This window comes from Trachurus japonicus, chromosome 17 (assembly GCF_045865225.1).
Source record: "Trachurus japonicus isolate A0001 chromosome 17, Traja_1.0".
Lineage (NCBI taxonomy): Eukaryota > Metazoa > Chordata > Actinopteri > Carangiformes > Carangidae > Trachurus > Trachurus japonicus.
Genome location: NC_140923.1, coordinates 37519340 through 37540999, shown reverse-complemented (window position 1 = coordinate 37540999; position 21660 = coordinate 37519340). Strand labels below are relative to the sequence as shown.

General features: G+C 41.1%; 1 protein-coding gene across 18 annotated transcripts in view; it reads left to right on the top strand.

Annotated features, from left to right (window-relative positions):
- ctnnd2b (catenin (cadherin-associated protein), delta 2b) overlaps positions 1-15070 on the top strand; it is a 173195-nt gene extending 158125 nt beyond the window's left edge. For 9 of the 18 annotated variants that reach the window (XM_085805987.1, XM_085805990.1, XM_085805989.1 and 6 more), the window contains 6 exons: positions 1538-1796; positions 3568-3652; positions 3844-3970; positions 8523-8651; positions 9668-9744; positions 12065-15070. In XM_085805987.1, the coding sequence (XP_085662113.1) occupies positions 1538-1796; positions 3568-3652; positions 3844-3970; positions 8523-8651; positions 9668-9744; positions 12065-12328 (941 nt within the window). In that variant the 3' untranslated portion in view covers positions 12329-15070. Of the gene's footprint in view, positions 1-1537; positions 1797-3558; positions 3653-3843; positions 3971-8522; positions 8652-9667; positions 9745-12064 lie in introns of all 18 variants that reach the window. The other 9 variants (XM_085805985.1, XM_085805982.1, XM_085805978.1 and 6 more) reach the window with 1 other exon arrangement.
- The last annotated feature ends 6590 nt before the right edge of the window (positions 15071-21660 follow it).

Here is a 21660-nt window from a genome sequence, read left to right as displayed (position 1 = left end):
CAATACTGTGTGCACAGACACGTCCACTGTGAGCCAACTGTTGATTTACTGCTGTGATGTTACACACCAGATTGAGATCTTCACTTTCACTGCTTGCATGTGTGTAATAATGCCTGTATTGACAATAGTGCATGGCAATAATTAGATAGAGCAGTATTCTTCAGTTTTCTTTGACAGCTTACAGTAAAAAGCTAGTTTTTAAGTGTGAATTGCTTTGATTATCTGCAGATAATTGTGTGTTCATTGCTGAAACATAGACAGTCAATAAGAAAGTTGAACTGAGTGTGTTATCAGTTGGAGAATCTGCTTGTGTTTTCATGTATTATTTGATATCATATATATTAATTGAAAAAAAAAACACACAGTAGATGCTTCCTACACCAGGAGGGTTTCTACAACATGTACTGTAGATGTGAACTGTCAGTGGAGCATGATGTACCCCTACCCCCACCACCCCAGAGGGATGACCCAATCGAAATGAGGGGCAGAGAGCAGAGTGGACAAGATTGCCTCACAGCAGTATTTGGCTGTCATGGGAAATGTAGTCAGTCGGTGTTGGATCACGTGGGCTGTGTTTCCATCAGTTGTCTGACAGCGCCACAGAGCCAGGATGTTCTTTTTTTTTTTTTACTTCCCAAGCAGCAGACAGGCACACACAGTTTTTATTTGTTTTTAGGGTAGTTAGGGTGTGAAGCCAGAACAGATCCTTTAACCTTTAATCATCGGGAAGAAAGGAGCACCAGCAGCACAGAAGCTGAACGATGAGCTGCTGTGGACAGGTCCATCCAATATGTGAACTTTTCAAAAAATGCTCCAAATAAAGATAAAAATAACTAAATTAGTTATGATAGTTAGATATGTGAACTTTCTGAAGTAGCTATACCATGTTTTTGTGGTTGGCCCGTCCACAGCAGCTCATCACTCAGCTCCTCCAATGCACGCTGATCTGCATCCTGGAGGTCAGATACTGATACACTGCAGGCTAAAGATAACCACTGGCCCTATTCTGAATAAGTGCACAATGCAAATCTGCAATAAGGTCAAAAGGTCATATAGTTAACCCAGTGTTTTTCAACCTTGGGGTCGGGACCCCATGTGGGGTCGCCTAGAATTCAAATGGGGTCGCCTGAAAGGTCTAGTAATTCATAAAAAAGAATTAGCCTATGATAAAAAAATATGATTAAAAACACCACACAGTCTTGAACAACTGTATTCTATACTTTCACTTTCTCAAATTTAAGTCGAGTTCAAATAAAATGTAGCATATAAAAATATCCGAGGTGGCGCATCTTGATCGACAGGGTCGCCAGAAATTTGTGATGTCAAAATGAGGTCACGAGCCAGAAAAGGTCCCAACCACTTAGATAACCTGTTGTAGATTTCAAGTTAAATAAAAAAAAGTATATTAAAACAAATGATCTCTTCACTGTAAGACTATACTGTAGCTTAACATTTCCCTAACCTCTTCTCCGTCCATCTCCAAACCCTTTAACTTACATTATTTCCGCTCTCTCTCTCTCTCCGGCCGTGCCCACAGGTAAATACGCCATGAGGGACCTGGTGCACCGTTTGCCCGGGGGCAGCAACAACAACAACAGCACCGGCGGTGGAGGAGGGGGCGGAGGCAGCGCCACCAACAGCGGCCTGGTGGGGAAGACCATGTCGGACGATACCATCACGGCTATCTGCTGCGCGCTGCATGAGGTCATCACCAAGAACATGGAGAACACAAAGGCTCTGAGGGACGCCGGCGGCATCGAGAAGCTCATCGGCATCGCCCGCAGCAAAGGAGACAAGTGAGCCGAATGGGAGGGTGTTGACTGGGGAAGTGGGTTTATAGGAAAAAGGAGGGGTTGTAGGGAAGAGTGGCATCATGGGATAGCACTCAGTTATGTTTCTTTTTGTGCTGTTTTTTGATAAAAAGGCATTTAAAAACTGATATCTGAAAAAATGCCTAAAGACTACACTACAGTACCCATAAACCTTACAGTGGCTGGCTTTACATCTTGGTACCTTACCTTGTAGTAATAAGAAACAAAACACTGCGCATTAGCACATAGAAGGACAGTAGAGCAGTGTGGCGTATGGTGAATTCGGAGGGGATTAAATAGAAAGATATTTAGGCCTGAATATGTGGAGGCTAATTGGAGGAGTTGGCCAAGAGGAGCGTGTAAGTAAATTGGCTGTGGAATAAGAAATGGCTGGAACATGTCTACAGTCATGACAGGGCGGAGGAATGTGAAAGTGAGCTTGTTTTGGAGCAGTGAGTCACAAGTCGACAGAAAATGAGGACCATAACAAAGCTTGGTCAGTTTGTTCACCGGTGAGTCTTTGACAGTTTGTTTTACTACATTTGTCAGCATTGGTTTTACTGGTCAGTCGACAGTGGGCCGAAATGGGAGACTTTGGTACCGAGCACGAGCAGCAGCAACAAGGTGTAAAGTTTGGACACTGGATTAATACATTTTGGCCAGTTTACAAAGTTTAGTATAATCTTTGATTGTACACATTCCATAGGAGTTAAATCACCCTACAGTTTGGAAGGTTTTTGTGTGTCTTGTCTGTATTCATAGTATATAATGTATATTGAAACCAATGTGATGAATGCAAAAGACATTTACTTCTGATTTCAGATGGTTTCATCAAATCAAACTGTATGAATTTCACTCGCTGTAGCTAGCAAGCCATGACTGACTCCTTTACTCACAACTCACAGCAGCTGTCTCCAGAGGTGGAACGCAACATCAATACTAACTCTATCGCAGCTTTTCTTTTACTGGAGAAAAGATGCAATAACCGAGCTAGCCCTGGCCGGTCTCATTACTCTCCAATGACTCACCGTAGCCTCGACGTAGCACTGCACAGAGGCTGTAGGTCTTTTTTAGAAGTTAACCACTGCATTTTTTAAAAGCTCTTCTCCCATGCATTACAGTTGCATGATATTTGATATAGTAAAGGTGTCGAAAATTCAGATTCAGGTCCTAACCACTCATTTTTACCACTTACACGAGGTTGAATGTCAAATTATAAATCTGCTTTTCGACTTCGATCCAAATGAGACCGAATATAAAAAATCCATGGATAGAACAAGTTCTTTGCTGTGTATCGCTGCGAGGGCAGGGTTTGCAATCACAGAATCCAAAACAATAGCGTTCGCCAAAATGACTTGAAGAAATAAAGTTTAATTTCCTTGGCACTGATAAGGCCACATGAGCCAATTAGACCCACAGCCATTAGTCAGCTGAGTCAAACCCTGGAGGACACGGAATGAAATATTGGCCAATCAATCAATCAACTAAGCAATCATGTAATTTGGCCCCAGACCAATTCAAGTGCCGTATTTAAGCAGATGAAGAAGAAGTTTTGTTCTGCGTCTCTGCTCGTCTTTCCTCTTCAGGGGGTTTACAGTGAGCTGATGTTTTACACTCAGGTTTAGTGTCTGTGTTTCTGTGTCTTTCTCTTCATTATTATGAGTTGTGATGTTTAATAAGCTCACAGGAAAAGCCGAAGCAAAGGGACGCCTGAGCTTTATACCGCATGTGTCTTTGCTCTCTGCTGAATTCCTAGACATAGTCCGAAGGTGGTGAAAGCAGCATCTCAAGTCCTGAACAGCATGTGGCAATACAGAGACCTCCGCAGCCTCTACAAAAAGGTAAAGGCCATATACACACTGACTATTTCATTCACGCTGGTGTTTCAGTAAATGCCAGTAAAGACAGAAACGGAAAATTAGCAAGGCCGTTGTTGTAAGGCATATAAATAGTGCATTATTTCTGACAACGTCTCATCTTTCATCTGTTCTCCCTCTCCTTTCCTGTCCCTGTCTTCTCTTCTCTCCCCCAGGATGGATATTCTCAGTACCATTTCGTCGGCTCTTCCTCCACGATAGAGAGAGACAGGCAGCGACCTTATTCCTCCTCTCGCACTCCGTCCATCTCTCCCGTACGGACCTCACCGAACAATCGATCAGGTGAGTCAACCTCTCTCCCGCTCCCCTTCTCTTTTGTCCTCCATAATTCTCGCCATCACTATATTCCAGTCGAACAAACACCTCTTCACTACGGCTCAAGTCTTCTTTAACCTTCACACCATGGCGGCCACTGACAAATTATTCTGCTGTCAAGTAAAATCCTTGCACCATACCTCCTAAAACAGTTTCCCGCCCTTGCATCACTGAAATTATTCTTTGACTATGAGCCGTGCAAGGCCTCTGTATTTCTGGACTGATGGTAATATCCTCTGATGTTCACTATCCTTGAATTTTATTAAACTTGTGCCAAAAACTCTAAAGAAAGACGTTGGCTCACAAGAGCCTAATTCTTGGCTGGGTTTACAGGCTCCTGAAAGTGAGTGTGGGGCAATAACCACATTCAGTGAAACCAAAGATGACCATGATAATAGACTCATTTTCATGCATTCATGCGTGGAACATGATCTATATCAGCGGTTGGCAACTGGCTGCCCACAGGCCAAAACTGGCATGCCAACAATAACATATGGTAGTCGCATGTTATTGTTCCTGGTTTGGTTTAGTTTAGTAGTAGTTTATTCTCGAACATGTAGAAGAAAAAGATGAAATGAGGACAAAACCATCATCAAACAGCACTACAAGGAAAAGGATATGCAAACAAATCAAAATAAATCATTAAAGAATGAAAAGAAAATCCCCAGCTCCAATTCTTGGAATCATAAAACTCAAAATAGTCATAATACTGAAAATAAATCTCAATATCTTGTGAGCTTTTATTCTGAAAGGTTCCGACAGGAAGTTTCAATGGTTCCACCTGAAATATGGCACACACATGATGCGCTATATGATAAAAAATAATCCTAATTCAGTAAAGCAGCCATGTGTATTATATGTGATACGGGCCATGGCTCCACATTAGTTCTAGGCCAGATTTACTTGTAAACCCCTGTTCTCCATATGTCACTGGTTCAAGTAATAAGATTCTCAAAGACATCAACAAAAGCCGTGCTCCAAATGTGAGATATGTAACACTGCACTGCAAACATGGTACATAAAACATTTTAAGTATCATTTTATTATTGGTGCTTGAGAGAAATAGGTAGTTGGACAGTTTAATGAAATGAAGGAAGAAAGAAATGTGCTTTCCTTTTCCTCGCCCTGTGATGTGATGGATTATTTTGCTGTTGAAGCCTTACTTAATGACCGTCTTAGGTATGAGAGTTTCTCCCTGCCCCTGCTTCTCACCGTATAAAAGAATCTCATATAACTTAATAGAGAATTTCTGCTGCCAACAGTGCATAAGCATGACAAGACGTTATGAAAACTGCTTAGCTGGATATTCAACATTTCTTCCATGCAGCTGCCGTGAATGGAAATCGAAGGTGTAGGAAGGAAGTGCTACTTAATGCCATTATTAAAGTTTTTTCTACCACTTTTCTCAGTCACTTTTATGGACCAATTGACCCACGGAGGATCTCTTCGACAGCTGTACACTCAGCCATTCATGATGTTTAATGGCTTATTAAGAGACGACAGGAGATTATAATGTAATAGATTTATGCTTTTTGTCAGGCGCGATGTGCATGTTTTACTTTGTGCTGCTGTAGCTTTTACATTAATCTGACAGCAAAGACCAAATAAAACCGTTAGACATCTACTGACATCTAAAATAAAGGCGATAAATGAGTAAATCCCCCCAAAATAGGACAAAAGCTTATTTGCTGTTAGCTTTGAGTTTTACTCTAACACCCGCATCAGTAACAGGTAGAGGTGTCGGGAAACCACAGCTAATTAACAACAGGTGGGCCCGCTGAGCTGTTAAGTTTCAGCAGTTAAGATAATTATGTTTCAGATATAAAGTGTTCTTGAGATAAAAACCATAAAATCATGTCAACAACCAAAACCCTGAGCATCATGTTGGCAACTTCAGTCCCTGAGGGACACCAAGTGATGGTTTTAAAGTAAAACCATATGCGGCAACAATTAACACTTCCTTATTCCAATTATCCAAATAAATACAATTAAGATGTAAATTCAAGTCTGCTGACTTTTCTCCCTGGAGTTCTCCCCACACACAACTGAATCTTAGCTTTTAAAGACCCACTCCCATGAAAATCGTGTTTTTCGTGCTTTTCACATGTTCCTGTGGCATTTTTCTTGTGTTAGAGCACATGAAAAGGAAGTGCAAAATTGCATTTCTGAGTTTTTCTGCCTTCAAATTGCTGTGAACCAATGGCAGACGCAAACTGGCAGTTTCAGGGAGACTGGAGCTGACGTGTCACAGCTCCAGGGGAGGGGACTAGTGCTACAAGCTCCCGCCCCACTCTGCATCTGGCTCAGAGGTGAAAGGGTTGACAGCTCAGTGTAGCTGGCAAGGTATAACAGGTATAGCTCACCTGGTAGAGCAGCTTGCACCATGAGCAAGGACTATGTTCCAGTCTGGGATCGAATTCCAGTGTGGAGTTTTACGCTAAATGTGCTGAATCTGTAATTGTACAATGTCCACCTGTCAGCAAGCGGGGGGTGGGGTGCGAGGAGGTGGCTGGGCGGGTGCAGAGCAGCGCAGTCTCCACCCACCCTCCAGAGTTGCATTGCTAATGTGCATTGCTAATGAGCTGGTTTTAAAATGACCAAAAAGTAAGCCACAAGAGTGCATAAGTATTGGCCTCGTTGTCTACCCACTGCGAAGGAAAAAGACTTTTAAATGAAATACAAGAAGATATTTCACCACTCAGTGAGCTAAACCCTAACTTTTTTACAAAACAGGTCTTTAGCATCCCTGGATGCTACTTAAATAAATACTGTAGTATAGGGTACTTATTTTAGCAGTATGTACAGGTGTGCTGTGTTGAACTCTAGACAACAAGCTGAAAGGTTCTGCTTCTGCTGATCATACAGTAACAACTGTAATAGGAAGACAGGGCTCTGTGAGGCAGTGAGTGCTTTGAGCTAAATGCTAACATCACCATCTTAACATGCTCATGATGACAATAACAACACTAAAATGCTGATTTATAACGTTGAGCATGTTGTTACTTACTGTAGCACGAAACAGTAGAGTAGAGCTGAGGCTGATGGGGACACAATCAGTTTTGCAGGTATATTCGGTAATTAATCAAAGTTTGAATTTTGACTTGATGCAAGAGCAATTACTATGATTCATACCAAAAACTGTAATAGCAATCCATCTAGTGGTTGGCAAGATCTCACAAAAATCTAAAAATACCAACGTGCTGGTGGTGCTACAATTAATCACATAGGGGATCACAAAGACCATGTTCTTCATTCTCTGTGGATCTTCAGTAGTTGGTTGGATGTTTTAACTGCCATTTAGGACCAAACACTTTTCATGGCTAAGAAGCTTACTTTGGAAAGATACGTTTTGTATCTGCTCACTAAAGCATAATTCAAAATAGTATTTGAATAGGTTTCCTGTGCTACCACCCGAACATGGATTTATGAGGCTTTCAGTTGACTCAGGAACAATGATAAATTCTGTAGTTTGAAAGCTGATTTCACATTTTGTTTAATTTAGTTACACAGTTTACGAGTGTGCACTCAGTCACAGATGGTCTACCAAGCCATTTGTCTAATTTTACTGCTGAGGAAATTTTCACATACAAAAGAAAGTGTGTAGAAAGCCCTCGTGCACAACAGCTGTTTTCCACAGTGGCGGCAGGCGATAATTGGCCGTGTAGGTGCCGATATTAAAATAGATGATATTAACAGGGCATTAATGAGCCTATGGATCAGGGCTGACTGGGCTAGAATGGAGAGGGTAACTGAGAAGAAACAAAGAGACAGATGCAGCCACACAAACAGGCTACATGATAGCCAGCAGCTTCCATGTGAAGAGCTGTTGATAATGAGTTGAATATTGGAGGAAATGCTACACGGTGCTGAAACAATAGCCAGGTTTCCTACAACATGGCTCATAAGAATGAACTCCTACTACCCTCATTTGTGTATTATCTTTTTGTTTAATTGTATTTTGTATGTTTTTTTTTGATGAGTAATGGTAACACAGAGGGCACTGAGGATCAGAGTCAGCGTAAATCTGTACATGTAGTAAATGCAGGTGGAGAGAGAGTGGCACGCTATCAGACAGTAGGAGAAAGAGAAGACAGAGGCAAGATTAAAGCAGATGTGGGGAGGAGGGATGACTCAGTATTTACCTCTTTGAAATCACACCCCAGTCAAAAAGATAAGGATTTGTAAAGAAAGGCACACACCTACAGTGCCACAATACAAACAGTACCCGGTGCCCCCATTTTTCTCTCATTCCTGGGTGATGGTTAGAGGAAATAATGAAAGCAGTGGAGCTTCAGAGCGCTGTGCTTTTGTTGAGAGCCAAGCAGGTAAATGTGAAGCCTCAACTGCTCAGAAAGGTATCATTTTCCAATTACTTTGCCCCCCCCCCCCCCTTCTGAAACTCCAGTGTAGGACGAATACTTGTCCTTCCTTTTAGTCTCCTCCTCAAAGATCCAACATGTATTGATAATCTGTTGATGGTGGATTTAAGGATAAAAGTATTCCCTTTGTGTGTGTGTAGCAAGTGCACCAGCTTCCCCCAGGGAGATGATGGCACTGAAGGAAAGGAAGGCAGACTATGAGTCAACTGGCAATGCCAGTTACCATGGCAGCAAGGGCGAACACACATCCCGGAAGGACGCCATGACAAGTAAGAAATCTATACTACATGTCTGACACCAAATCACAACTTCACATAAAACTGTTATGTTGATTGTAGCTGAGCCAATTAAATCTGAGTGGAGACTTCACAAATTAATAAAAAACAAGAAATCTGTAAAGTAAGTTTATGACGGCTGGAGGCAGTTAGCCTAGCTTAGCTCGAAGACTGGAAGCATGTGGAAACAGGTGGCCTAGCTCTTTCCAAATATGACAAAAGCAGTCCATCAGAACCTTTTAACCTCGATAATTACAATTATACTGTATATAGATTTCCTTTCCTTCAAAGCGAGGAGGGATAAAGGCTCAGTAACTTCCTCACATGTCACTAATTACTCTGCTGGTAACCCTCATTAAAACAACAAATGGTTTTCACTTTTTTATTGCCATGTGATTCATTAAAATTAGTTATAATCAATATATGTATTGCAAGTTTATTCATGAGCAGATGGATTTTGTTACTTTGGACATAGTCTGGCTAGCTATTGCCTCCTGCGTAGCTTCATATTTAGTTTGAGAGCAAACTGTGTCGACACTGTTTCTTTAAAATTAATCTTACTGATGTGAACAAACAATAAATGCTGTGTTCAATTCACCCTACGTAATATTCAGATTTGTCAGTTAAACAAAACAAACAGATGGACAAGAAACAAATGCAATGTGGACCAAACACATCTGAGTAGGTCAGTATTTGTCTGAAGATTTTAGTCTGACAAACATCCACTGAGGATCAATTAAGTGTGGTCAGAGAGCTCCTTCACTAGGAGCTTTGCCAAGCTCGTAACATAAATAGTCCACTATATAGTGACATTTTGATCAATACGGTGTTTCAGTGGTGTTGTTATCCTGCGTATTCTGTGAGGGTTTCAGTTCTTTATTGTGTCGATTCTTGCAGACAAGCTCTAGCTAATCATCATCATTCCTATTGTTATAATCACAGCAGGTGCTTGGACATTAATATTCAGAGCAGACATTCATCTGAAATCCTCGTCCTCATTGTCTCTATAGGTCAAATCTCTGGAGGGTCTTCAACACTACACAGAGGAGCGTACGTGTCACCTACTGATGACCTGAAGTATAATCAGGTACAACAAGTCCTTCCCTTTCTTATGGATTTTTACCTTAGACAATATATTCATAACAACATTGTGTACAAACTGTATCTGACTAATGCTGTGTTTCTCAAAAGTTGTTTACAAAGCACTTGTCTTATTGTACTGCTGGCAGAAATGTCATAACTTTAATCTCAAAGACGTCCCTTTCTTTATGTGATGAATTACCACTTCTAGCTGTCATATAGATGAACTATTAGCTGCCAGGAGAGGGCATTATTCATGTAACAAAATAAGGAAATGTAACCAACGGAAAGAAATGAAAACACCAAAGGCATGTCAGTGATTACATTTCAACTTTTAGTGATCCCAGGTTCTTTGGAGGAAAAACATTGCATTCATTTGCATCACTTCTTTTTTTTTTTTTTTTTTTTTTACCTCTTTGTGACTCATATCACCTTTAAGAGAGGGGACTGCTCTATATTTAAATGGAGATGAAACAGCACAACAAAACTTAAAGGCCTGAAATGAACTGCATAGTTTCTAGTAATGATACCATAAAGGTACTAAGTCCATAAAGGTCACTGTAAACTTGCAAACTATAAACCTGCACAGAAACCCATTTAAATATTATTGGAATACCGCAGTGGGGTTTTCTCTGGGTCAAGCATTTGGTCCTAAACTGTTGTCAGTAAAAGCTTTTCATAACATATCCTCTGGCAGTGGTATCAGAGGCTGGTTAAAGACATGGCAGTTTCACAGTAATTTAATAGACACTACTGATAGATACCACTATCTGGTCAGCCAGCCATCTTCCTGTAAACCAAAACTTATTGAGTTAAGGACACTTACTGCCTGGCAGTAAAATATATTTAGAACTACATCGGTATTACTTACCTGTACGGAATAATAGTACTGAACTGACTCACACCAAAGTGAGCGCTGTAATTTAAGGCTTAGAAAGAGTGGCTGAGTATGAGTACGGCTGGAAGCACTTTGTTACATCTCATTTTATGAGGAAAATAAATCACAATTTGGTGCATGAATCCTCTGGTTAACTATTAATCCGCCCTGTTTTTGGTTGTTGGTCCATTCAATGCCAACACAAAAAAATATTTGCATCACAATAAATCATAGTTGTTCTGTGTTATGGAGACTGAAATCTTTGTTTTAGCCCTAATGACATCACGGCAATTGCAATTTTACATATTTTAATAGACATCTGATGTGATCTTATCTAAAGTATATCTGTTTGGCAAACAGCAAGAATGTTGGCATTGGTATAAAAAGGTTTTGTGCTGCCTGTTAATGGTCTTGTAAACATGCTATCTACAGGAGATAACTTACTTTATATAACATGGTTAGAGCTCTGTTAACTGTTAAGCTGCATAAACTGAATTGCCACCTCTCATCTGCATTAATTGGTTTCATGTGGTGCAAGGGATTATGGGAAAAAGAAGCAGAAAGTAGCCAACAGCTCCAGTTAGGAATGGATGTGATAGATACATGGGGTTTGGGTGAGAACCCGTCCAGTTCAGTTGGGTCGGGTCTGACAAAGGTGGACGATGGGTTGTCTAACTGGCTGGTCACTGGAATGTCATGTGTCAGGTTTGCTAGTTAGAGCTGATCACTGTCTACAACCAAAAATATGTTGGAACAGCACATGTTTTAGGCAGCTCACATTTTATCAGTGTAATTCCATTCAGAGACTCTGCGCCTGGATTGGCTACCTTAGTTTGACACTGGAGGGGGAACAGTTAGCCTTTACCAAAACAGCAGAAATGTGCTACTTTTGCTTCAGAGTAATGAGCATTATAATAGTTTGCCAATATTTTGAACGTTATGAGACGGAGTTGTTTTCAAAGCAAATGCAGAGACTGCTTGCCGAAAAACTGAAACTGAAAAACGGGAACGCGCATCAGTGGTTTTGCATACATTTACCTCGAAAACAACTCTGTCTCATAACGTTCCGTTATTATATCATAGCGTGGTGAATGTGCAGGTCACAACTTGTCCACCAGAGCGTTGTGGAGTTGTTGGATTGTGTATTTGATGAGTTTGATGAGGGAAACCAAGAAATCCCATTAGTAACGTAGCTCTGAGCAGCTCACGGCTCTGCTCCGCCGACAATTAAAGGTAACAAACCTACTGCTAAAACTATAGGGATTATGGCAATGGGCCAATTTGCCAAATGTTGAACTATCCCTTTTAAATGGATTACTTCTAAATGCTCAAATTGTCTAAGGGCCCCCTTATTTCTCTTTATCCTAGCAGCTATTGTACTTATTGAAGTGGACCTGAATTCATGATCTTATTTTAATCTTCTTTCTGACATGTTTTTTTTTTTTTACAGGTCTCTTGTCAAGGCTTGCCTTCGGAGCCCTACCCTCCTTTCCAAAACCCTCCCCCACCCGACGCCGGCCCCTACGAGGACCAGGCCTTCTATGAGAACCAGGTTCACGTGGGAGGGCGCCCCCCACAGGGTGATCTCAACATGCACCTGCAGGGCCTCAAGTCCACTGGCAACTATGTAGACTTCTACTCAGCCTCACGGCCCTACAGTGAGCTCAACTATGAGACCAGTCACTATCCAGCTTCACCGGACTCCTGGGTGTAAGGGGAGACGAGGGTGGAGGAGGAGGAGAGAACGGATGAAGGAAAATAGGACGATGAGGGGATAGTTAAAAAGGTGGAAGAGTGATGATAAGAGGACAATTTCCCTCCCTCCCCATCCTCCCCTGTAGTTCCTGAGTAGCATCATAGGTAGCAGGATGGCAGAGGGGGAGGATGGAGTGCAAGAAAGGTGACACAAGGAGAAAAATCAAAGACAATACACTCCTTTCACAGACATCTGATGGAGAGGGGAGAGGGGGGAGGGGGGGTGGGGGGCGAACGAAGACCATACGCGAACGGAGGAGCGGCCATGCATGTGCATGCACACCACCAACAAAACTGACAGACGCATTTTCTCTCTGTGTTTAGTTTGTGATCAACAACTGCTCGAGAACGTCCAGCAGACAGAAAGACCTCATGCACCTGAAGGCCTCTGGATACTAAAAAGAGATGGACGTGGTGAAAGGGAAAAGGAAGGAAAAGTGTGATAGAAGAAGTGGGGAAAGAAAATGAGATGAAGAAGGACGATGAAAGGGAAAATGAAAGATCAGTGGACTCAGGGACGGTAAAGGTTTTGGATCGTGAGTGGAACGTGTGAGAGATACCCGGGGAAACCTGTAAATATGTGGTATAGCAACATGGCTTTTAGTAATGTGAAGCACAAGAAGCAGAGCTGTAGGACATGTAGAGCGTCTGTCACACAAACTTTTGTTTCTTCTATGGCTTCAGCGTGATGTATCCTCCTCTTCGGGAGGATGTTCTGGACTTTGTCATTTGTAACAGTTTATTTTTTTCTTTTGTTGTGTTTCTACTTTTTTAATTCTCGATTCTGGTTGTATAGTATTTGATGTACACTGTACATTTACGGAGAAGCATTGTGTACTGTACATTGCACTATTTTCTGTGTCATGTCAGGCCTTTCGCCACTGGGTCGACCTCACTTCCTTACTAACTTTACCCTGCCCCCCCCCCCCCCAAAGATCCACACCAATACACAACAGTATCTGCACTCAGACTTGTAGAGCTCATATCACAGCTACAGAGGGATGTCAACATGTAGTTAATGTAAAACACTGGATATGAATTGGTTATTGAAGCATCATTTCTGGTCACGGTGCTCCTTATACTGCCCTTCAGATGGATTTCAGACGGTACAGCAGCCAACGTCGCTGAAGAGAGGCTCAATCAGCTGAGCTGCCTTTCAGTGACAAAATGTCGGCTTTGGTTTCTCGGAGGCTATCTTTCCACATCAACACCACAACTCCCCCCTGTTTTTGTTCCCATGAGCCGTTCCTTTCTGTGAACCGCGCTCATTATGTATATAACCGTGCCAAACAAGGGTTATTTCCCCTCAGCTGACAAATGCATCGGGGGGTTGGGGGAGGAGGAGGTAGGGGATGTGTTAAAGGGTCCAAGTTCAGCTGAAGCTCTCAGCCAAACGTCCTCACGCTTCTAACGATGCCAGTTTGTAAATGCTTTGGTTTTTCTAAACTGTGTTTTACTGGGATGAAACCCATCTAACTGCACCAGGACTGGGGAGAAAAGTTAAAATGAAAACCTTCAAAAAAAAAAGAGAGAGAGAGAGAGTGAAAGAGAGAAAAAGATAACCCACGGAGGGGCTGTGACCAGGCTGAACCTCGCTTCCTCCAAAGTTGTACAAAATTAGTTGATTTCTGTGTTGTAAAATAATCAATGTTTGAAGTACAAAAAGAAAAAAAAAACTTTTCTGAGAGATGGGTGGCAATTCTAACTTCATGGTAGACAAAACTGTTAATAGAGTTATGGATATATATTATATAAATATAAATATATACTTTTTATGTGCAGATGTGGATGTCACTTATAGCAGCAACATTATGGAAAAAGACTTGTAAAAAAAAAAGACAAAAAAACAACAGCTACATGTAGGAATTTTGTTCACATTTTTATTTTCTGGTCAAACACACTAAATTGTCGACTTTGTGTAGTAATGTTGTTGCTATGTGGAGTAGAGTAGACCAGGGCCCAGGGATCCACGTTGTCACTAAAGAAGTCCAAAAAGGTGCTACATCCGTGAGAAGTGTTTCCAACATGTCTGTATTTTAACTGTGCACAAAATGTTTGTCCCACCCCTTTAAACGATTGATTATCAGCTATTCCGTTTTGGGTTTTTTTATAAATATCTATATATATACATGTCACAGGTGACCGTTTGAATCACACAACAGAACAATGATAAGGTTTGTTTCCTCCCGTGCATGAAACTCCCATCTCTGATCAATTGGTCCTATGATGCTAAAGAGCGAAATCTGCACCCATGAATGCATGAGTATTTGTTGTCATGAATCTAAAACTAAATGGTGATCTTTTTTTTTATTTTGTATTTTATATCTTTGAAGTGAGAAAGGCTAAATTGTAAAATGTGACAACAGACCCTGGTTCTCCCTACCCACTGCTGTTTAGAAGTCCTAGAGGTCATCTTCTGATGCTTGAAAAACGACTCATGATGCAACTGTCCCCACGAAAAACACTGGATGAAAAACAGACGTACTGTATTTGTTAGTGAGCATCTGGAAACTGACAACGTTATGTATGTCCTTGTGATCCTTAGGCAGAAAAAACCTGACTGTAAGACCTGTATGAAGATATAACATCGGTAACCTTTTTGTTGCTAGACCAAACGTGTTTTAAAAAGAGAATTGTGAATCTTTCTATTGCCTCAAACAGATTGCAACTGCTCCAAAAAATATAAACAGACCATCAAAGAGCCTCTGATTTTGGGAGTCGTTTGTTCTCTCTCTTTTCTCTTTTTTCTTTTTTGGTTGTGCATGTTTTACAAATATTAACAGGAGAGTGCTGCTGTTTTTCTATGTTCACAATTTGTTTTGCTTCCTCGCTTACTTCCCCTAAAGAACAATTTGCAAGTTTTCTCACAAAGAATTGAAATTCAAATTAGACAGTTCATCCATCACAGCGAACTGTCACTTTTCAGTCAAATTAAGGTTATTGGTGTATGTACGTTGTTCTTCTAAGGAGAGGAACCATTTTTCAAAACTCCTCTGAGTCAGACACCAACTCAAAGCTCAGATGCAGTCAAGGTGACTTAAAAGTCCCTTGTGTGGAGAATAAACCATCAGGGAAACAGTGTGAAACCATCCAAGTATGTGTACATGCATTGGCACTGCCACATGTGCATGAGATTTTAAAAAAAAAGAAGAAAAAAAAGAAAACATGTCAAGTCCTAGACAGGTCTGAGTCCAAGGAGGTTGAGTCTGAGTCAGCACCGAATTCCTACTCAATACTCTACAGTTGTTTGGATTTCTTTATTTTCACAGCCACAAAGTAAAGCTAATGATACACAACAAAACTATGAGAGCAGTATATCTATACATTTGTGTATGAATATGTCTATGATGAGGATATTTAGCTGTTAAATTCAGGCTTAGTAAATAAGCACCTATACTTGAAAATTTTGGAAACTGGGAACCAAGACTGCATCACCAAAAGGGCAACTGCTCCAGGCCCCCAGATGTCTGGGGGACCCACAAGTCCCTGTTTCACTATATCAGCTGATTTTTGGCTTATTGTCATTTACTTCTGCAAATGTGTTTTGGGTGAAGGATAGAATCAAATGGGGCATGAATTGTTATGCAATCAGGCAGCATTGTCTTATCAAGTCACAATTTGTTGAAGTCTAGTTCTAATATATGTATTGTTTCAAAGACAAGTTTATCTGGTTCTTAGAAATAACGTGGAGTCAGGTTGTATTCCAGGTTTAGATTCCTAATTGCAGCATTTTGGGTCGGTGCAAAATATAATGAGGCTGACATCTATCTTCTATTTTATACTTTGTGTACTGTACTGAGCTGGGAACTTGATGGTCCAACAGAAACTGTACACCCCAAGGTCCTGCTGAGAGCTGACAAACAGCAGATCTTTAACCATGTGCAGTGTCAAAGCTGGGTTTGAATACCCAAGTTCTAGTGGGTTCCTTTGCACGATGTATCGATATGAGCTCAGCATCAGATACATTTGTTTTTGCCGTTGTCTTTCAGCTGCTCCAGGGAGTGGTCTCCACAGCAGATCACCACTGGCATATATTCAATTTGGAACAGACTTTACACTGGATACCCTTTCAGATGCATCCTGGGTCCAGAGCAGCCACGAATCAATCCACCAACCCAGGAGGCAGAGGCCAGCATGGTCTGTCACCTGAGCCACAGGCACCCTAACTCATCAGAGAAGAGAAGAGAAGAGAAGAGAAGAGAAGAGAAGAGAAGAGAAGAGAAGAGAAGAGAAGAGAAGAGAAGAGAAGAGAAGAGAAGAGAAGAGAAGAGAAGAGAAGAGAAGAGAAGAGAAGAGAAGAGAAATGTGTACAGGTGTGTGCATGCCTGTATGAACCTGTGAGCATGTGTGTACTGCTGCATGCAGCTGTATTAGCTGCTAAAGGGCCATGAGTGCTCTCTGCTGGTCATTAGAGCAACTGCAGCACAGGTCAGGGTGGCAGCCATTTTAGTCTGAGGCCTGCCCTGTTGTACACGGCTGTGTGCAGATAGATCACCTCACCACAGGTTCAGATTTTATCTGTGAGAGGTTGGATTAGGTCAGAGCAGTTCCCAAGACACACATCTCTAAAGGCCTGAGCTGACAGCAGCCAGGGTTTAGGTCAAGCTGGAGATTCTTGTAGTGATGCAGTGCTCAGTAGGCTAAATCATTTTGTATTTACCATGTCATTGCTAAAACATACATTTTTGGTCACAAATATCTTCCTTCTACTCTGTATCATGAAGTATTTTCACTTTTGTAATTATCAATTACACACACACTCCAATAATTGTACTTTGTTTTGATGCATGTTTTTTGGGTGGATAAAATGTAACCTGTACCCTTAGTCACGGTTACATTTAAATCATTCTATCTTAAGAAATAATCTTGACATTGTTTTTTGCATTTTCCATTGATCAGAATATATCTGCAGCATTGGTGATGCAGAAACCCTGCTTTAAACCTTTAAACCATGTTTAGAATCCTTGATAAAGATCTTGGTTTCATTTTGTTTTCAAACATATTTTTGGATTTATTTATTTTTTTAAAGAAAGAAATTGAAATTTTCATTTTGTTTTCATGTGGGTGTAGCTTACTGTATTTCAGTGCTGAATGTTGTCTGCAGGTGTAGTGTGACATATCCACTGCTCATTAACCCGAGTAGATGGTAATAAGAGGAGGCAACATTGATGAGTCCATCAACAAATTCATCAGCTCCTCCATCAGACAGTTTGATGACACTGTTCAGAAAGATTTCAGTAAAAAAACCCAAAAAAAAACCTGTTGTTGAGGAGAACAGAAACCTCTCAATGTTATTTCAACCACTAACATTACAATCATGAAATTTATTACAATGCAAAATTCCACTTCACAGTGGAGTATGACAGCCCTCGTACTCATCTCGCAGGAGATACAGGACAGTAGCACCAAACAGTGGACTATCTTACGTGATTATTTTGGAAGTCAACTAGACACAGTTAAGCGCTAAGCTGTTTATTCTTGGCTCTGTTTTTCAAATTCTCCACAAAGCCCTTACAAAGCCTGAGCGAGCTGGCTCCTCAGCTCAGCACTTCCCTTCCCATCCCTCACAAATACCTGTTGCACTTTGCATCACCGTTAATAGCTCCTTGGCTTCTCGCTTGGTGATTCTTTCCTGTGGCATTCTGCTGGGACAGCCCGTCACCCATCTTGATTTGGCCATGATGCAGTCGCAGCTCCTCTCTCCCTTGTGTTTACATCCCAGCGACTGGCCATCACCTTCCTGCTTTTTTAAAGAGGAACTATGCAAGTTTTTTACTTTAACTATGCTACATTTTTACCTTAATTAAACAGCTTCAAGTGACGATTAAATAAATTACATGTAATTTGTTACAGGGAGAATGGAGGCTCACTGACTTCCATCTAGTGTCTCTTGGCTGAAAACCAACCTTGTAAGATCAGAGCCTCCAACCGGTTGTCCCAGATCTCGTCTTGGTGGCACCGTGACACAAACGCGCACCATATCCTGCATCTCTTGTTTATTGAGACCCGGCCCATGCATGTGTGTCCTCTGTAGTGGACATTTTCTTCCTACCCTATCAAGCTCTATAGTATTCTGTAGAGGACACCCTGGGCTTTCCAGTGATGTGTCATGTGATGGGTTTGCATGGGGGGAACTTTACTTTTTTTCTCTATCAAGATGGCCGCCATACCAAAACGCACATTTCATGGAGAGAGGAGGGGTAACACAAATATTTGTTATCTATTGCTATTTTTACCAGGATAATTATATATATTCCTGTTTGTTAACATGTCAATAACAATAGCATATTATTACATCTGAAAACAGTTTCATAATTTCTGTTTTGAAATAACAGTCCTTTTTATGAATGTCAACTGTAGTGGACACCAGGACCATTTTAATGTAACTGTAATGACTGCACATCGTTGTAGGAGAAAGAAGTGAAGCATAGGGGATTCTAGTAGATAATGGAGAGAGATTCAGATTTAGAGCTGTCAGATGAGGAAAGGGATGGGCATGAGAATCAGCCTATGATAGGGAAAGGTGGTGATGAAGAAGGAGAGGAAGAAGATGTAGGAGAATCTGATGAGACAGAATCAGAGCCAGAGAGGGAGCAGGAAAGTCGTCATGCTCTGTTGGCCAGACTAACTTCTAGGCTATGTTTTTTTTGTTTTGTTTCAGGTTAGTGCATTTAAATCTTAGATTATTGCTGTACTATGTGTCACTATTGTTGCAAATTGCCAAAAAATATGCTTATGAGGTTGGTCAGTAGGGAGTCAGATCACATCCATGACACTGGAATTAAATGATGGCATTAAAGGAATATTCCGGCACAAGTTTAACCCATGGTCTAATGCACCATCAGACCCAGTAGAACCCCCCCTCCAGAGATCAAGTTTGCAGACTGCAAACTTCTCTAGTTGTAGTGACTTCAGCACAGACAGCCAGATAAAAAAAAAACACTGCTGTATGGAGCCACAGTTTTTGGAACTAATTGTCACTCACTTTTCAACTGCATTCGATAATCAACTTGTTAGGGCTTCTGCATTAGCAAGAAGCAGCTGGAGGTGTGTGGGTTAGTATTTTTTATCTACTTAAATGTATTTTGGGGTTAATATCACTATTATACTACTATAATTATCTAAATTCAGTTGTATTTCCACACGGAAATCGTCCTGTTGTCCTCTACAGTGGACATGCTGTAAAATTAAAATTAAAAATATATTGAAAAAAAAAAAATTGTAAGGTGTTATTTTAGGCCTAAACAGATAGGAAATCAAAAAAAAAAGAAATTGTAAGACACTTTTTTTCTCTGGTTCTCAGGAGGACAGATAATACTACACAAATATACACATTGTAACAGGTAATCCACCACTCCATGGATTGATTTCTCGCCGGCTTTGTTGAAAACAAATGCACATGGCCAGGAGGAGGGTTAGTAAAACAGCGGAAAAGGCAGCGACCGGAGTCTTAATATCTGACAAACAAATTACAACATTTCCCTTATATATTTTTTTCTTTTCAGATTCAGTGTAACCTACTTTTACTTGTATTAATAATCAAAACTGTCTCTTCCCTACAACTGTACTGCAACATCAAAGTCCTTTAGTTTTTGCTACATGGGCTGTGTTAGCATTTACAGTTGTTGATTCATTGTGGCATTTAACTCTTTCGCGACCACACTAATTGCTCGGCACATCTGCTCCGGACCACGTGTTTTTGGCTATTTTTTACCTTTTTTCTCACGTCGAACCGAACTCTGTACATCACCTAGAAACAAACGGTTTTCATGTGGTTGAAGAGTGGCTTTCCAACGTGCTCCTCGAAAAAACGGCGAGTTTTTCCGCCGTTTCGTTCGTGAGTACGAAGGAGAAGAAGAGAGCTGGGTTTCTCCAAAAACGGAGCTCCCGCTCTAGTTTCAGAGAAAAATGCACTTTTGTGTCAAGTGGCAATCTGCTCATTTTACCGGAACTCTGCAGTGTGGCATGTCTCCCAAATCATTTCTACGGCTAAATAAGTATATTTGTAGGCAAATCTGGGGGGTGTGGCAGCGTGGAGTGCAGTGGTGTGGGTCTCTGGCCGCAGCGCAGCAGCTCCGTGACACGATTGTGTGACTGGCCGCCGGTGGGTGCTTCGGTGCGGGGGCGGCCGGTGACAGCACCCGCTGCACAGCGCCCGCTGCACGGTGAAAACAGCAGTGATAACGGGCTTTCAGATCCGAGTCTCCAAACCAGAAACGTTTGTAACAGCACCGGAAAAAGTCGCCAGATTTGTTGCCAGTTGCTTTTGTAAAAAAAAAAAAAAAAGTCGCCAAGAGGGTTTGGAAAGTCACCAGATTTAGCGAGAAAATCGCAACACTGTAGCCGACAGCCGTACAGCACGCTGCACGCTGTCCCCAGAGCAGCATTCAAGGAGACTGATTACTCAGACAAAACCAAGATCACACAGTTTATAAAAAACATTATGTTTTGATTGTAGTTTAAAACAGTTTTTACCTATCAGAGGACTACCATATTCACATGCAGGGTACCTCAGAGTGTCTATTATCTTAATCTTTAAAAGAAAAAAACGGTTTTGACGAGTTAACTCGTCAATGGTCGCGAAAGAGTTAAAAGACAAGATTTTATTGTGCCATTCTCCAGGGCAGATGGACGCTACAGAGAGTTAACTGGGCCTTGAATACTTATGGACACACAAATTAGCATCCTATTCAATAGAAAAGAAGAAGTGATGGAAATACAAAAGCAAGAAGATTGCTTTGCATTTCAGGAGACAGTTCTTGGGGAGGAAAGGACATGCAATGTTTCATCTAGACTGGTGTTTATGCTAATGTTAGCTAAAAGCAAAAATGCTTTTTCAATGTATTGAGAATTTATGTTGCTAATTTACATATTTGGCAAATTTCATATGGGTTAATGTATATTTTTATCCAGAAAATGTTCAGCCACAACATATTTTTCCAACAGATTATCCAGTCTGGCAGCAGAGCATCCTCTTGTTGTGACCTCAGCATTGAAGTTTCATTTGGTTATGTTTAGACTTTGACAGCACTTGGTTGAGGTTAGGGAAAGATCATGGTCTAGTTTATTGAAGAAAAACAACCCACTATGACTTCAGATACAATGCAGAACAAAATGTATGCCTTAACGTTTACTGAAGTAATTTTGTTGCCAGAACCTGAAAAGCACTCAGGACTTCGAACCCAGGTCTGTGCTTTATTCACTCAACGTCCACCCCAAACAGCTCCTGGCACCTCTGCTGTTGAATGTAATGAATGCAATGCTTCGTTCATTCAAAAAATCTGCTGCTGC